Source organism: Mobula birostris, chromosome 24, assembly GCF_030028105.1.
Source record: "Mobula birostris isolate sMobBir1 chromosome 24, sMobBir1.hap1, whole genome shotgun sequence".
NCBI lineage: Eukaryota > Metazoa > Chordata > Chondrichthyes > Myliobatiformes > Myliobatidae > Mobula > Mobula birostris.
The window spans coordinates 37,718,908-37,737,824 of NC_092393.1; the positions used below are offsets into that span (position 1 = coordinate 37,718,908).

The following is an 18,917-nucleotide window of genomic DNA, read 5'->3' on the forward strand; positions in this document are numbered from 1 at the left end:
AAGAAACACTCACCAAAATTTAAAATATAGCATCGCTGTTCACATCAATTTCCTACAGAAATATTTTCGTCAGAAAGATCCTGTTATTTTCTTAACCCAGTTAGCAAGACAATGCATTTTGGACATGTACTGCAAAATTAATTCTGCAGTTCTATGTAGTCCACATTTAACATCAAAATTTTACAAAGACCTCAAGTAAAACATCTTAAACGACCTGCTCATCGTGTAGGAATTTTACACCCCTCAACAGTGCAAAATGTCAGCCACTTAAATGTTGCTAAGTAACCAAAAGCCCCAATTCTTTGTCAGAAAACTACATCATCTGTTAGTGAAGATAGCGCATTCCAAGCAGAGTCCAGTATCTCTCACACGACTCTTAGACACTCCTCATTGGTTAGTGATGATGTAATGAAAAACCTGCATACATATAGAAAACTAAAATGCATTTCACCAGCTGTATCACCAGTTCTAATGCAGTAGTTAAGGATGCGTTTTGAACAGTTAAATTATATTCTTGATAGCTCATTAAGCAGAGCATCATTTTAAAAATATACATGAAAAACAGGATTAAAAAATTTCCTTTCTAGCCAGCCAATATGACACAGACAGTGAGCTAATATGTAGACATACAATAACTCACAATATGAACTTTGAACAGTTTACAATGACATTCTTTTATTACTAGGCTACGGTTTTATAGGTATTAACAGTCTCCAGAGCTTCATCCATAGAAATTCTCCATGCACCAGTCCAATCGCTTGGGGCTGGGAAGGCATTCAATCAAACTGACATCATTCCTCAAGCAACAATTCCATACAAACAAAATCATGTCACTGGTTACTGATCAAAAGAACAAATTCTAACTGAATCTCTCACTGGGAACAAACTTACTACCTTTGTTGAGATCATACAACTTCACACGCTGGCAGGTAAAAGGTGAGACCAGGTGAGGGGGATCAAAGTGGGTGGATCGGATGGAGTAAGAAGCCCCTCCCCCACCTACCCATCATCCTCATCTCATTCAGCCATTTTCTTATTTCATCCACCCTCTCCCTCCCACCTTCCCCCACCTCACCTGTTCTCACCCATCGCTTGACAGCTTGTACTCCTTCCCCTCCTCCCACCTTCCTGATGAAGGGTCTCAGCCTGAAACATCGACAAGTTTATTCCCCTCCATAGTTGCTGGTTGAGTATATTCAGCATTTTGTGCATGTTGCTCAAGATTTCCAGCATCTGTAGCATCTTGGGTTTACCAAATTCAGAATCAGAATCAGGTTTATTAACACCGGCATGTCATAAGACATAGACATAGAAATCTACAGCACATTACAGGCCCTTCGTCCACAATGTTGTGCCGACAATGTAACCTACTCTAGAAACTGCCTATAATTTCCCTTGTATATAGCCCTCTATTTTTCTAAGCTCCTTGTACCTATCTAAGAGGCTCTTAAAAGACTCTATTGTATCCATTTCCACCACTGTCACTGGCAGTGCATTCCACACACGCACCACTGTGTGAAAAAACTTAAGCCCTGATACCTATTTCCAAGCACCTTAAAACTATGCCCCCTTGTGTTAGCCTCCTCAGCACTGGGAAAAAGCCTCAGGTTATCCACATGATCAATGCCTCTCATCATCTTATACACCTCTATCAGGTCACCGCTCATCCTCTGTAGCTCCAAGAAGAAAAGGCCAAGTACACTCAACCTATTTCATAAGGTACGCCCTCCAATCCAGGCAGCAACCTTGTAAATCTCCTCTGCACTCTCTCTATAGTATCCACTCTCTCTAGAGTGTTGTGAAATTACATACATTAATTGCACCACTGACAATCTCAATCAATAAATCAAAATGGAATGTGTACTTCGTCATTTTAATCTTTGCATAAAACATTTCCCTTTAACGTGAAGAGTTAGCGAATATAAATGCCGGTTTTACTATAGCAAACAGGTACAATGTAGAAACATTTTGCAAAGTTACATCTCAGACAGTCGCCTATCCCAGAATCATGGTCAGTACGACACAGTGCAGTAGTGCAAAGCCTTGCTGACTGATCAAGTGACTTTGGGTCTGACATTCTTCTATTCTACTCCCAAATGCAGTGGGAAAAGTAGCACTGGTAAAACAGCACAAAGTAGTAAAAAGATAAGCAAGCAGTAGTTGGGAAGCAGAAAATATAACAGACAAATTAATTATTAATTCATGAATTATGGCAACAATGTGAAAACTAAAAATGGTTATGAAGTAACCTGGTTTCTGAGCAGTCTGAACTCTGTGCTGGGGTAGTTTACTACGATGCCTTGTAGCCCAAGGCAAGGACACAGTAGGCAAACTGTAAAATAAAATTTAATTCAGTCTTGAGCTGATCACAGTAACACATAAACCACGTAAGGCTGATTACTCAGAAGTCAATGCAAGGTTCATGGGCCAGTGAATGGAATCAGATCAATCAGCCACTGATCAAATTTGATAGAAATTCAATTTTTTAAATAACATGCTGACATTTGCAGGAGATGACCTCCATCCAGGTCCGTGCAACCATCAACAAGCATTAGATGCAAAGGGTCCAACAGACACTATTCCTTTGTGGTTCTGGAACTAAATCTTTGAAGCCAGCTGCCTAGTGCTTTGAACATCAACTCAAACAGTGAGTTGTGGTAAATGATAATTTTGGAGACTGGTAGATGATACTCCGAAAGAGCTGTGCTAGGACAGATATGTTATGCAAATATTTATCATGTTGGAATATAGAGGCAAATTCTGAAATCGACCATGGCATCAACCTGGCAAATGAAACCAATGAACCGGAACAACCAATCGCCTGACAATTGTGCACACAAGTGGCGGATGAAATTTAGTAGAAAAATGCAAAGTGATGCATTTTGGCATTATGAATGGGATGTTGGAATACAGATTTAATGAGCAATTGGAGTTCACATGTGGATGGCTCTTTGAAAGTGGCAGGACATACTGGGGTGACATGGTAGTACAGTGGTTAGCAGAACACCTTACAGTACAGGCCACCTGGGTAAGGAGTTTGTACGTTCTCCCTGTGGGTTTCCTCGCACGGTCCAAAGACATTTTGGCTGGTGGGTTAGTTAGTCATTGTAAATTGTCCTGTGATTAGGCTCAGATTAAATCGAGGATTGCTGGGCAGCGTGGTTCAAAGGGCCGGAAGGGCCTATACCACACTTATGTCAATAAATAAATAATGAGAGCAAATAGACCATAATTAGAAGTGCTGTGTACAATAATAGTGAGATTATGAAGAAACTTTATAAACCTCAATCACATCTAGATTAGTACAACCATTTCTGGTTACCACACATTAAGAAATGATTTGAAGGCTCGCAAGAGGGTACAAAGATTTAACAGAATGGTTCCGGGGCACGAGGGATTTTAACCAAAAGTTTAGATGAGAGAAGCTGGATTTGTTCTTCCAGCAAAGGCTGAGGGGAGATATTGTAGATGTGGGCAAGTTTTTAGCAGTTTAGATAAGACAGACAGAGGACAATTCTCATTAGCTGATAGTACAAAGATTTAACATTTTAGACAACTGGTATTAGTAGGAGTGTCACGGGGAGTTTAATGGAGGTGGGAATGAAATAAAAGATTTTCATTTAAATGCAATGAGCAGAAATAACCTGAAACTTATTGTCTTTGAGAGTGGTAGAGGAGAAATGACCAATCATTTCAAAAGGAATAGGGATAGGCTTTAAATAAAATAAATTTACTGGAATAAAGCCAGAGCAGGAAATATTATTTGACAGTATTGTTCCAGAAAGCTGGCCAAAAATCATGTGGGTCAATTGGCCTCTTGTGGTGAGTCACTCCATGACTCAGATAATTTGATTGGAAATTCCTCTTACCCTGCTGAAGATCTAACATAACCAGCAGTGGTGGCATACAATAGCACTTTGAATGGCTTCAGTGAACCATAACTTGCATGGTTATAAAATAGCTGGAGCCTAATCAATCATGGCCAGCACCTTATGCTCATTACTGTCCTTAATCTTGCAAAAGGTAAAAATAAGGTGCATTGGTTCCTAAAATGGAGAACTCAATCAACCATCAGGGAAAGTTTCACACAGCAGCAATCCAATTGTCTTATGGTTTGATAAACTGAACAGCGGTCCATATAGGTTGCTGCAGGGTGTGCAAGTAATCTACTCAGAGAACATGCACATTGATATCAGTAGCAGAGAACATTTTCATAACAATTACTTATGCAGATGACTACTTCATAATTTGTGAAGCAATTCAGTTGATAAATCGTATAAAGTTTCTACAACCAACATGTTAGCTTATCTACATTCCCTCAAAGGCCAGCAGATTACTGCCCACAGAGATTTTGCAGATTCTGGACATCCACAGTAACACACACAAAATGCTGCAGAAACTCAGCAAGTCAGGCAGCATCTACGGAGAGGAATAAAGAGTCAATGTTTCGGGCTGAGACCCTTCATTGGGATTTGAAGGGTCCCAGCCTGAAATGTTGGCTCTTTATTCCTCTCCATAGATCCCAGATCATATTTTTTTGCTTGCATTTTCGAACTCCAGTACTCCCAGTAATTCTCTTGACTCATTATGCCTGATAGCTGGTGTTGTACTTCCCAAAGTTCTGTTAATTGACAGTATAATAAGCCCCAAAATTTGGAACATATCCCATTTGTATAATCACTCAAATACGTCCACAAGACATTTAGTTTCTGCCTTGTGAAATTTACATACTACTAGTCAGTTCGTAAAGTTGCATAATGCAAAACAGTGCTCTGAGGATTACCAAGGGACATAAAATGCTACGTTACATTAAAGCAATCACTCCCTGACAAACATTCAAAATGACATAGATGTACCTTAAAAAAGCTGACTAATATGACATCCTAGTTCATAGATTGATGGTATATAATATGTGGAACATGACCACTCAAGATTATATTCCATACACTACAGAACACATGCATTTATATACAATACTAGGAAATAAGGATCTGGAATGGATTACATTTCTAATGATTTTCTAACACAGGATTAAATGCTTTATGAAACATTCATCATGTAGAATCACAGATGACATATCTCAAGAGAATACATAAAATTTATTTTCAATGTTTTTAAATGTAGGTTTTAAAACCTGGGTTTGCCTGACATTGAATGTTATCTAGCAGCATTAAACCTTGTAAACTACTGTACTCAAATTTCCAATGAGTGCAAAAATTGAGGTATCACATTTGGACAAAGACTTGCAAGTTTCTACAGATGGAGAGCATTCACTGAGTTATAGGAGTCTGAAAATCCATACTCAATATTTTAGGAACATCATCTTCCCCCTCTGTCATCAAAATCCTGAATGGTCCATGAAAACTATCTCACTATTCCTCTGTTATACAATTTAGTTTTAGTAACTCACTGTAATTTCCGTATCTTGCATTGTAGTGTTGCCACAAAAAATACTAAATTCACAACATACTTCAGTGATAATAAACCTGATTCTGAATGGATGCTATGTCCTTATCAAGAATCTTTATGTCAAGACTCACATGCTTTGGGCACTATTGTAACCTTGCTCCCTTGCTACTCGTTTCAGAAGCAGCCATCAACAGGTATGGATATTCCTACAAGTCACTAATCCAAAATCCACTGTACTTGAGCAAGCTTCTGTGGGGTGCAAGGAAATGTGACACAAAAATCTAGCAATGTATCGTGCACCTAATGGTAAAGTGCTGAAACTGGATGCACAGGCAATACTATGTAGCCAATAGGAATAATTATATGAGCAACAATATTGCTGAATAATAAGGTACACATAAAATAAAATTTGCACACAATTTCTGAAACTATTCAACTGACATATCTCAGAACTTGCAAAAAATAAACCATAAGTTAGTCCAAGTCTGTCAGTTCCTGATTACCATATTACATTTGTGACTACTTAACTGGGGACAATTTTGTTGGGAGACAAGTGCAACTCTAGTGAACTCCAACAGTCGAAAGCCAGCTACACATGATCACACATCCAAACAGAAGAAACATTATGTCTGTTCTTTGAAAGGCTAACTCACAATGTTTGATGGGACATTAAAGCTTAAACAAGAGTGCAGCCCTATTCTATACCACAGATGTGATTCTCCAAATGCAGCAAATGAATTCCTTGCATATAATGCAGACAACAGAAAGAAAATGACCTACTTTCTGAAACTTAAGACATTGAAAGGAGATTGCACTGTGAACAAAGCAAAACCCAACAGCATACGTTTAACATCTAATAATTTGTGCTTAATAAAAAGTCTTTACCAACCCCTCAATTTCAAAATGTTCAGCACCCTGCAATTAGACTGCCAAAAGCTCAATGATTAGAGACTTCAGAGAACAAGCAAGGCTAACACCCATAATCATAGGTTTCATCACTCTACTCTCTTCTATCCAAATCCTGAAATTTCCAGTGACTTTTTTTAAGCTCAGATCCTCAAGCCCTATTCTTTACTTAGGATTTTAACATCTGTAGCCTGGTTTGATTAGCGGAATGTCCTGCTACATTGCCATTTCAGATTAATATTACAGATTCAATGACTTTATTTTGATATGTGCAGTGCCTGAATAGGAGAGGATGTTTCCTATAGTGAGGGAGTCTAGAACCAGCGAGAACAGCCTCAGAATAGAAGGACGTCTCTTTAGGACACAAATGAGGAGGATTTTTTTTATCTAGAGGGTGGTGACTCTGTGGAATTCATTGGTACACACTGTTGTGGAGGCCAAGTCATTGTGTATATTTAAAGTGGTGGCTGATTAGTTTGTGATTAGTAAGGGCACCAAGGGTTATGGGGAGAAGGCAGGAGAATGGGGTTGAAAGGGAAAATAAATCAGCCATGATGGAATGATGGCACAGACTCAATGGGCTGATTGGCCTAATTCTGCTCCTTTGTCTAATGGCATTTTGGTCTTATGTATACAACCACTGCCACAAAAATACATCAAATGTCCTTTATCTCAATGCAGCAACTTGCTCAGCTCAAAATGAAGGCTACACATAACTGCAGAACAAAATTTACTGCAATTCCATTAATTACATACCAGGCACTTTAATGAGACAAGACAGGAAATAAATTGAAGTTTCCTTCTCTCCACATAAACTGTTCACTTGATGGCTTGGTGAGTTGACAAGATCAGTATGGCAGTTATCCAACCCAGAAAATGAATGGCTCAAGGAAGGGAAAATTAAAGGGGAAGAAAATTCTGAAGATCTGCATTCAGAAATCTTAAATTGTTCAGTGAAATGTTAAGAGATTCATTATGTTGTACATATTCTGCCAATGATTTGTTTAAACATTAAAACATTGGTCAATGGTATTTGTATAATCAACACCTAGCCTTTGAAATGTATACCATCATCTCTTATATTATCTACCATCTGGTAAAATATCCAAGCTGTGCTTTAATTACCAACAATACACTAACTGCCATGCAGTAGTATTAAATAATAGTATGAATTAAGGCCGTGGCACATTATCACAACAGCCAATTTCCAGAATAACCCAGTTCTGCAGATTGCTTTATCATTGCCATCATCCAGCTCAAAAAAAAATCTATCCTCCACATCACGCTATTAAAATCATCGGCCAATTGGACAAATAACTACCCTCTTAACCATGATTTCACAGCCACCAACTGTCTAGAAGTTGGGGAAATCAGACGAGCTGGTTTGCAACAGAGTGTGTACTGAGAGAGGTGTGTCACTGTCACATCACCAGCCATCTTGTAACTATAGCTATCTGCTCTGTGTACCATGTCTCACAACCAGCCTTTACTTACCAACCATTGTGCTTCCATTACACCCTCCACCGAAGAACATTCAATCATTCACAAACATTTCAGTTGTTCATTATGTGGCTGAAAGGAATGGATTTTTTTTCTGCGTGACAATAAAACTTTTTTTTGTTTATCCCTTTTCTCTATTTTTAAACAATCGACTCTCGTCATTTGGGGTTTTTATTTTAGCCTTTGCTCCGATTGTATGAAAAGAGAAATAAACCAAGTGATGGAAAAGGCTGGAGTTGGGGGCTGGGGGCTGGGGGTGGGGGACGGTGAGAGGGAATCCGAACCACCGTTCGGAAAGCAAGCGGTGCCCGACCAGTCGTGGCTCGGCGAGTGGCCGCCGCCGCTGCTCTCGATTGTTTCCCCAACACAACGTGGAAGAAACCTCGTAAACTCACTGAGACACAGAATACACGGGCTCATTTTAAAACTAAATAAAAATACAGCCAATTACTGTTTCAATCAAAACATTCCAACCCAGGTTGCGAAAAGACAAATGCAGCGAAATCTTATTTCTGCAACGTGATTTTTAAAGCAAAACCAATGCAAGTAACATTTTTAAATTGGGCACAATACTCGACATGCAGGCATTTCAGCTTCAGAGAACACGATGCAATTTTCCCCTCACTGCCCTCCGCCCCATTGAAATGAATTCACTTACCCGTCCCCCACAACCACGCACTTGATGGCCTGCATCAGGAGAGATCTGCACCAATGCCCCTCTTGTCGAATCAAGTTTGTTTTATTTTTTGAGGAAGAAAAAAGGGGGGAAAAAGAGGAAGGATGAAGGAAGGAGAGACAGAGCTCGCGAGGCAAAGATCCCGAGGTTTTTCTCTGCACCAGGCTCCGAGGCACAGAGTATCTGCAAAGAGGTAGCGAGTGAGCCGAATCTCCCTTCGGCAATCTCCGCCAAAGTGACGGAAGTTACCGAGCGAGCGCGTCCGGCTCTAGTAACTGGTGGGATCGCGGGCGCCTCCCCAGTTACGGAATGTAGACAGAACGTGCAGAGTCCTGAAAATGCGCACGTGAACCCCACCCCTAAAGGGCCTCCCCGTCAAGGCTTCACTTAAATTTGGCTGCCTTTGCAATAAACGCTGAGCTGCTAGGACCAATGAAAATTAGATGCATGGAATGCACAGTAGGTGAAGCATCATCAGTGTAAAGACAACCCGAGCTGATGTTTCTATTGGAATGTTGCGGCTACGCTGATGTATCCAAATCCGTCAGAAATTTTTAAGGTTCCCGGACAAGATACACGTGTGCTCTCCAGAAATGTCCAGCATGTTGGGCCGTGGAATCCAGGGAAGTTCACCAACCTTCTGAAGTTTCCTAGCAGTCACACCAGGAAATTGGACAGCTGAACTTGATTTGCGATAGGACAACTGAGGGGTTTCCGAGCTGTGTGAAACAGGGAAAGTCACAACTAGGGGAATCCACAACCATCTCCTCCCAGCAGCTGAAGAGCTGTTCCCGCAATCACAGCTATTACTTGTATAGTATCAAAATCACCCTTGCTCAGTGAAGCATATGAGAGGACAGGCAAACTAGAGAAACAACCTTCCCAACGGTGTAACACTACCATCCCACAGTAAACATTCAGTTGAAGAACTCCAGAGCCTCCTCTCTGGTAGCATAGCAGTTAGGACAATGCTTTACAGCACTACAGCTCCAGTGATCTCTGATTAGTGTTCAGTTCCTGACGCTGTCTCTATGGAGTTTGTACATTCTCCTCGTGACCGCGTGGGTTCCCTCCTACATCACAAAAGATGTACGATGAGGTTTAATTGTGACCATGCTGTGTTGGCACTGGAAGTGTGGTGACACCTTTGGGCTGCCCCACCATAATTCTCAAGACATTGTGTTGGTTGTTGATTTAAATGACATGTTTCACTGTATGTTTCGATGTATGTGTGACAGATAAAGCCAACCTTCTGATAACGTAATTCACCAATGCTTTCACTAAATATCATAGCATATCAAGGCTGTGACACTGCCGAACCTCTCATCACGGCGTTAAGCAGTATTGCATCCGTATTGTACTGTCTCAGTACTTTTATATTTGTGTGCTGTAGCACTTCTTTTATTCGCAGTTATTTTGTAAATAGCACTATTCTTTGCATCGCAAACACGAGGAAATCTGCAGATGCTGGAATTTCAAGTAACACACATAAAAGTTGCTGGTGAATGCAGCAGGCCAGGCAGCATCTCTAGGAAGCGGTACAGTCGACGTTTCGGGCCGAGACCCTTTGTCAGGACTAACTGAAAGAAGAGCTAGTAAGACGAGGGTCTTTCAAATCTTTTACTAGCTCTTCTTTCAGTTAGTCCTGACGAAGGGTCTCGGCCCAAAACGTCGACTGTACCTCTTCCTAGAGATGCTGCCTGGCCTGCTGCGTCCACCAGCAACTTTTATGTGTGTTACTATTCTTTGCATTTCTGGCCAGATGCTAAATGCATTTCATTGGCTTTGTATCTGTACTTGGCACAATGACAATAAAGTTGAATCTAATCTAATGAAACTTGGCACAAAACTCAGAGTCTACCAGCCGGCAGCACTTGGAAACCCAGACTAAATAACAAGACATAGTGTGAGACCTCACAAACTATTCATCCACCTGACCCACAAAGCATCTTCGTCCTATATTTACTGGAAACTCTGGGCCCACGTTGATTTCATCGGCCTTCTCAGAAACTGAGTGCAAGCAAATCATCCTCAATCCAAGGGACCATCTAGGAAGACATCTCGTTCCACTACATCTAACTGCAAGGTTGAGAGATAGGTTTCAGATATTTTTCATACTTTCAATTTACTCAAAGTTAAAATAGAAAACAATTCAATAGATTGCAGCCTGCTCTACTTGGTGAGACAAATGTAGTTTGAAGGATGGCTTTGTTGAGCATCTTCACTCCATCTTCCCCAAAGGCAGCATTTCCCAGTGGCCACCTACTCCAGTTTGACTTCCATACCCATTCCAACAGGTCGCTCAATGCCATATGGCCTCTACTGCCACAATAAGGCCACATTCAGGTTGAAGGAGCAACACCTCATATTCTGTCTGGATAGCTTCCATCCTGATGACATTGATTTCTCCAGCTTCTGGAAATCTCTTCTCCTCCCCTTTCGCTTTTTTTTATTCTCCATTCTGGTTCCTCTCTTCTCCATCTGCCCATCACCTCCCTTTGGTGTGTCTCCTCCTTCCCCTTCTCCCATGTTGCACTCTTCTGTCCTATCAGATTCCTTTGCTCAGCCCTTTATCTCTTCCACCTTTTATCTTCCAGCCTCTTATTACACCACCTTCCACCTACCCACCTCACCGACACTCACCATCACGTACCAACTTGTACTCCTTCCTCTCCTCCCACCTTCATATTCTGGCTGCTTGCCCCTTCCTCTTCGGTCCTGAGGAATGGGTTCAGCCCCAAACCTCAACTGTTTAGTTCTCTCCATTGATGCTTCCTGAATGCTGCGTCCCTCCAGCACTTTGTCTGTCTTACTCAAAGAAATAAATTGTGTTTCACAGACATGATCAAGAAGAAGGCTCAGTGGGAGAGGGATGCTACATTAAGAAGATGAACAGGGAAAGAAAGGGATTAATGGGGTAAGTTGTTGTGGTTATGATCAGGGGAGAGCTTACAGACATTGGCAACAAGCTCTGCAGACCTGATGAAGGTTCTTGGCCCAAAACATTGATTATTTATTCATTTCCATAGATGCTGTCTGACCTGCTCAGTTCCTCCAGCATCTTGTGTGTCTTGCTAGGAAATTTATAAACAAATTTATCTGAGAAAACATAGAGACTTACGATTCTCCAGCAGCAGCTAAGGTAACATCCCCCACCCTGAGTAACACTAAAGTATCCTTAACTTTGCTTTTAAGACCTTGTTCTACGTGTGTGGCCTGCATTTTTTCACAAGACACTTTTGTGAAAGTTAAACACTGGTTAGAACACACTTGGAAGAACTTGTGCATTTAAGAAAGATGTGATTGTGCTGGAGTACATTCAATATTTTTACCATCATTCGGTAAGGTGCTTGAAAGATGAAAAAGCAGAATGAGGTAAGTTACTAGCTGTTTTCTAGGCACATAACCTTTCTGTTTTATATTCAATTTCCTGTTGCTTTCCAGTAAATAAAATATTTGCTTAAATGGCTTTGCAAAAAAACCCCCACAAATTTTTATTGTTGGCCAGTGTGAGAAATTCTGCTTATCGCTATAAGTTATGTGATCTCCAGTTCTAAACAAGGGATAATTAAATCAATTATGAGAACCCTTTGAATGTATGGTAACTGCTTTACTTACTTCATCTTAGTTGCACATGAAAATCTCTGTTTGAAAACATTTTTAATAAATCATGATGCAATTTTAAAAACTGCTCTTTTCTAATGATAATGCTTTAAGTTAATGATTATTTTACTAATGGATTCTGCTATTTTCAATTTCTTAGGACTAATATACCGTACGTCTCAACAGTAGCAAAGATATGAAAATATGTAAATGACCAACTCTTAAGACAAAATAAATGGATCATTGGGCATGAGAACCATGAAGGGTCTGATATCTTAGAATTAGAATCATGTTTATTATCACAGTACAATATGATGTGAAAATTGTTTTGCTATAGCATTATAGTGCAATGACAAAATTACTATTCATTACAAAATAAATATGGCTACATAAATGAAGTAGTGTTCATGAGCTGTTCATTAATATGATGGTGGAGAGGAAGAATCTGTTTCTGAATCATTGAATGCGGGTCTTCTGGTCCTTTATCTCCTCCCTCATTGCAGTCACGAGAAGAGGGCATGTCCTGGATGGTGAGATTCCTTTATGATAGACATCACCTTGTTGAGGCAGCACCTTTTGACAATGTTTTCAATGGTGGGGAAGCTTTTGCCTGTGCTGGAGCTAGCTTGATAGGATAAACACTTCTGTGATAAATAGTTTGACATGCATGTTTAGCTTGGAGATTTGGTTCCTTGCATGGTGTACTCCTGCATCTGGTATCAATTCAATTGTTGGAGAAACCAAGGGTAGATGTGATTTGCAAGGGCCTGAGCTTGCCTTGTATCTGGTCCTTTCAGTAAGAGGAGGTTGGGTACAAATGATTGGGCTGGTTTACCTCCATATTACGGTGGTGATTACAAAAAATTCTTGAGTCCAAGGTGGGGCAGAAGACTTCAGTCCAGAAGCTTGGGATCATCAGAACCTAAATCTTAGTCAGTGCCATAATGGGGGAAATCACAAACTTTGTCCAGAATGTTAGGAATAAAAAAAAGCGGTAATTTTCAGATGTATCCTGAAAACTATTGATCATTTGACAAGTCTTTGAGGCACAAGAGACTGCAATGCTGGTATCCTCAGCAAGAAATAAACTGCTGGAAGAACTCATAGAGTCAAACAGCTCCTGTGAAGGCAAAGGGATAGCTTACATCCTGGGCAAAACCCTTAGGTTCTGTTTGACCTGCTGAATCCTTCCAGTATTTTATTTTTTGCATCAAGCGTTGCTTGAATAAATTTTTAACCTCTATCACCATTATGGTTAACGCCAAATCATTTCAAGTACTAAAGAGTGAAACCAAATTAAGGGCTATATGTTGTACTTCATTTCATATTGGATAGTTCTGCAACCTCTTTTCTTTTGTTACACATTGACAATGTTGTTTGTGCACCTTTGGAGAATTATGAACTGATGCCAGAAAACTGGTTGTTTCCTTGCTGACTGCATTTGTTGTTGCAAGATTATCTGTTGGTCCTGTCCAAGTATGGCATGAGGCAGAAGTGGAAATGTTCACTGATAATTAAATAGCGTTCAGCACCATTCATGGCTCCTCAGGTAATGAAGCAATCCACATCCAAATGCAGCAAGACCTGGAGAACATCCAGGCCTGGGGTGATTGATGACAAATAACTTAGGTGCTACAGAAGTGTCAGGCAATATCTATCATGAGAAAATCCAGTGACATTCAATGATGTTAACACTCCAATAACAGTATATCAATGAATCCCTCCCCCCACCCCCGCACCACACTATCAATATCCTGGGAACACTATTGACCAGAAACTAAACTGCAATAACCATATACACAATGTGGCTATTAGAACTGGTTAGAGGCTAGGAATCCTTAGGCAAGTAATTCACCTCTTAACTCTCCAAAGACTTGCCATTATCGACAAGGCTCATTACAGGAGTGTGATAGAATGCTCTACTTGCCTGGATAAACATAGCTGCAACAACACTCAATAGGCTTGACACAATACAGGACTATAATAGCCTGCTTCATAGGCACCCCACCCACTGCAACACCAATGCACAGTCGCAGCAGCTTCTACCATCTACAGGATCTATGGTAATGCCCTCAGCAAGACTCTCTAAGAAGCATCTTCCAATCTTTACCAGCAAAAAGCACAGGGCAGCAAAAGTATGTTGAACAACATTACCTGTAGGTTGCCCTCCAGGTCACCCATCCTGACTTAGAAAAATATTACCTTTCCCTAACTGTCGCTGGATCAAGACCTTGAAAATCCCTAACTGTACTGTGGGTATCCCCAAAACTCAAAGATTGCAAGAGTTCAAGAAGGCTGCCCTTCTCAAGGGTAACTAAATGCCAGCGTGGCCTGCAAAGTCAGTATCGCTTAAATGAATAAAAACATATATAGGAAATTAATAAAGATAAAAGGCCCTAAAACTGATCCCTAATAGGTATGACTTGGACACTGGTTTCCAACAAATTCACACATATTGACCATAATTCCTTGCATGGTGTGATGCAATTAATACTTCATCCATTTTTACAGTAAGTCTCAATTTAAGGGCCTTGCAACTCATGTGTTACACTGGCCTTGGAGAAACAAGTGCAAAGATTCACTAGAATGATATCAGACTGAAGCTTTATGGAAAGCTTGAAGTAAGCTTTGAGAAAGCAAGTATCAGTATCACAATGGAATAAAGGGAACTACAGAGGCATGAGAGAGGAACTTGCTCGAGTGGATTGGAGGAGGATACTGGCGAGGATGATAGCAGAACAGAGGTGGTTAAAGTTTCTGGGAATAATTCACAAGGCATGGGATAGATATGTCCCATGGAAATTGTTGTTGTTAAATGGCAGGAGTTGGCAACCGTGGTTGACAAGGGGAGTTATGGACTGCATAAAAGCCAAGGGAAGGGCATATATGCTGGTAGCAAAAGTGAGTGGGAAGTTGGATAATTGGGAAAATTTTAAAATCCAACAAAAGGCAATAAAAAAGCTATAAGAAGGGAAAAGATGAAATATGCAGGCAAACTAGCCAATAATATAAAGCAGGATACTAAAAGATTTTTTTCGGTTATCTAAAGAGTAAAAGGGAAGTGAGAGTTGATATTGGACCATTGGAAAATGGTGCTGGTGAGGTAGTAATGGGCAAGGGTGCAGTGCCAATTTTTTTTTAGGTGCTGGAGCTGTACGAGGGGTGATTGATAAGTTCATGGCCTAAGGTTACACAGCTCTCCTTACATGCATGTGCAGTTCATCTCTTTGAGTGATTATGCAGAAAGTTTGAAGTTAATAACTTTTGTGGTATTTCTGTTTTAGATAATTGAAAATTGTTAGGTTTTCTAAAATTGATTCCTTCTACCTTAGGGCACGAACTTATCAATCACCCCTCATATGTCACACCCAATACATGTACCTGCTCACTTCATGTACATTATTCTTGTTACACTCCTCAGCTTGTTTACGAAAGAAAGTTAACATTCTTTGCTTAGAAGCCGTAGGGTTGTTAGTGAGAAAGAAAAAATTATTTTTGTATCAGCAAGTTATCCACGGACCACCACAGATGTAGCCTTACTAATACGACTGAATCAGAGCAGACAGCAGGGCCTACAGCACTTAGCAGTGGTCCCAAGCAGGTATAAAAATAACAGAAATAAAGCAAGTAAGCTTTTTACACTTTTAGCTACCTAAATTGGAACCAAGTAATCAAGTATGAAAAAAGAACATCTAATGGTGTTGCTAAAGCCACGAATATTGCTGAATATTGGTATCAAAAGTGGTAGGTTGGCAATCTGCCTTGTACCGTTTCTCTCGCAGAAATGGTTGGACGGGAAATGTACCTGTGAGTGTCGATACTCACAATATCCTCACACGTCGGGTATTACATGGTTAGACCAATACAGATCCTGTTCAGTCTTTAAATATATAAAAAGTTAAAGAAGCTTGAATCTTTACATATATTATTATCGTATCTATATGAGTAAAAAATACCGTATTTTGGAAGTGACAGATGTTAACGGGGAGGACAGCAACCATTTGAGAGGTTTGGAAATGCGTTTCGTCTCATTCATTGCCTGAATAAATTACTCTTTTTCCTATCAACATGAAGAGAAAAGGAGCCTCTTTCCAATCAACTATAGTTGGTGGAGCTTGGCCAAGGGATTGATCCACTATTAATGATAGTTGAAAAGACGTAAAACTAGCTTATAGCCCAGAAATGTTTTTTTTTTCCATTTAACTTGTAAAAAAAACTAAATTTACTTTATCCAGGTGGAGAAGAGGATTTTGGATGATTACCTTGAATATTTCATCAAAGTCAGGCCGAAGATAAGCGAGTAGTAAATTTTTCTTTCATTATTTTCGACTTTTAACCCTAGGTTGCGCTGTTCATTCCTTGTTTAATATAGCTCCTACCTAGAATCCAATGGTACCCATTGGAAAGAGTGGAAAAATGTCCACACTTGTGTACAGTCGTCCCTTGGCTGGAGAGAGACTGAGGATCTGTGAAATGGCGGGAGGCTACAGCAGGGCATGCTGGGAAAACAACGGATTGAGCGAGGACGAATTTCACAAATACCTAAATAAGAAACAGTCACAGCTCCAGGATTTCACCAAAAATGATCAAATATCTTATCCTAATGTCATTAGTGGTATTTTCCCCACCAGCCAGTGCTCCAGCGGCACTGCACCCCCAGTAATGGGGGACAAAGAAATGGTAGATGAACTTTATCGGTACTTTGCATCAGTCTTCACTATGGAAGACACTAGTAGTGTGCCAGAGTGCCATGAGTGTCAGGGAGCAGGGGTGAATGCCATTGCTATTACAAAGAAAAAACTGCTAGGCAAACTCAAAGGTCTTAATGTGGATAATCACCTGGACCAGATGGACTACATCCCAAAGTCCTGAGAGAAACTGCTGAAGAGTTGACAGATGCATTGGTCATGATCTTTTAAGAATCACTTGATTCTGGCATGCTCCCAGAGGACTGGAAGATTGGAAATGTTATTCCACTCTTTAAGAAGGGAGGAAGGAAAAAGAAAGGAAATTATAGGCCAATTAGCCTAACCTCAGTGGTTGGGAAAGTGTTGGAGTCTTTTTTTTTCAGGATGAGGTTTCGGAATACTTGGAGACTAATGATAAAAAATAGGTCAAAATCAGCATGGTTTCTGTAAAAGGAAATCTTGCCTGACAAATCTGTTAGAATTCTTTGAAGAAGTAACAAGCAGGGTGGAGTGGATGTCATTTACTTAGATTTTCAGAAGACATTTGATAAGGTGCCACACATGAGGCTTCTTAACAAGATAAAATCCTATGGTGTTACAGGAAAGATACTGGCTAGAGGAATGGCTGACAGGCAGGAGAAAGTGAGTGGGAATAAAAGGGGCCTTTTCTGGTTGGTGGTGTTCCTCAGGGGTCAGTATTGGCACTGCTACTTTTTACGTTGTTTGTCAATGATTTGGATAATGGAATTGATGGCTTTGTGGCAAAGTTTGCGGATGATATGAAGAAAAGTGGACGGGTAGGTAGTGCCGAGGAAGCAATGCGATTGCAGCAGGGCTTAGACAAATTGGAAGAATGGGCAAAAAGTGGCAGATGGAATACAGTGTTGGGAACTGTGCGATGATGCATTTTGGTAAAAGGAACAATAGTGCAGACTATTATCTAAATGGGGAGAAGGTCCCATATCTTTGAAAGGATGTGTGGTCATTGGAGATAGTCCAGAGCTTGTTCACAAGGATGATTCCAGGAAAGAAGGGGTTAACATATGAGGCACACTTGACAGCTTTGGGCCTGCACTCACTAGAATTTAGAATAATGCAGGGGAATCTCATTGAAACCTATTGAATGTTTAAAGGATAAGTTAGGGTGGATGTGGAGAACTAGAGAGCACAGCCTCAAAATTGAGGGGCAGCCTTTTAGAACAGAGGTAAGGAGGAATTTTTGTTAGCCAGAGAGTAGTGAATCTGTGAAATGCTCTGCCACAGACTGTGGTGGAGGCCAAGTCCTTGGGTATATTTAAGGCAGAAGTTGATAGTTTCCTTATCAGTCAGGGCATCAAAAGGTATGTCAAGAAGGCATGTGTATGGGGTCGAGTGGGGTCTTGGATCAGCCATGATGGAATGGTGGAACAGATTTGATGGGCTGAATGGCCTAATTCTGCTCCTATGTCTTATGGTCTAAGCTTGATTTGCATTCCCTCAATTAAAAAAAATGAAAGTAATTAAATTGAGTTACTTAAAAATAGATTCAGTGAGGCAGATACTGTGTAGCTACTGTATTTCCTCTGATGGGGTAATTCTAGACCAAGGAAGGCTAACGGTAGGACACTTGGGAATGAAAATGCCTTTTCTCAAAGGAGAATGGACAATTTTGAATTTTCTACCCAAGAAAGGCTATGGAAACTTTCCAGACAGATTTACCTTTATTAAACAAGGTGAATTAAGTAGAAATACTGATCAATTAAATAGTTGAGCAGACGGAAGAGACTGAATAGCTGATGTTTGTCCCATGTTTACAATATTTCTAATTACTTCTTCCTTTGGTAAAAGAATATTCCCAAGGATTGGTATTGCAATACAATTAAGGATGAGTTGAGTTTTCTTTTATCAGCTAGAGCCATAACATTGCACTTGTTGGCCTTGTGTCAAAGATACTGCTAGTTTCTTGGAATATTGCTATGTCCAGCATTCAAAATTGATTATAGACTTCATGAGTCTCAAATATATGCAGGAATTATTAAAACCACAGACACAAGTTTGATATTACATGGTATGCTTATTAAACCCAAATAATATTTATTATTGATCTACAAGTGATAAACCTTTGTACACCACTACCTTAGAGGATATGCACAGGT

General features: G+C 40.2%; 1 protein-coding gene across 1 annotated transcript in view; it reads right to left on the reverse strand.

Moving 5' to 3' along the window:
• Positions 1–8,770, reverse strand: part of rac3a (Rac family small GTPase 3a) — a 31,619-nt gene extending 22,849 nt beyond the window's left edge. The window contains exon 1 of the mRNA XM_072242740.1: positions 8,474–8,770. Coding sequence (XP_072098841.1) covers positions 8,474–8,508 — 35 coding nt within the window. The 5' untranslated portion in view covers positions 8,509–8,770. The remainder of the gene's footprint in view (positions 1–8,473) is intronic.
• Between the last annotated feature and the right edge of the window lie 10,147 nt (positions 8,771–18,917).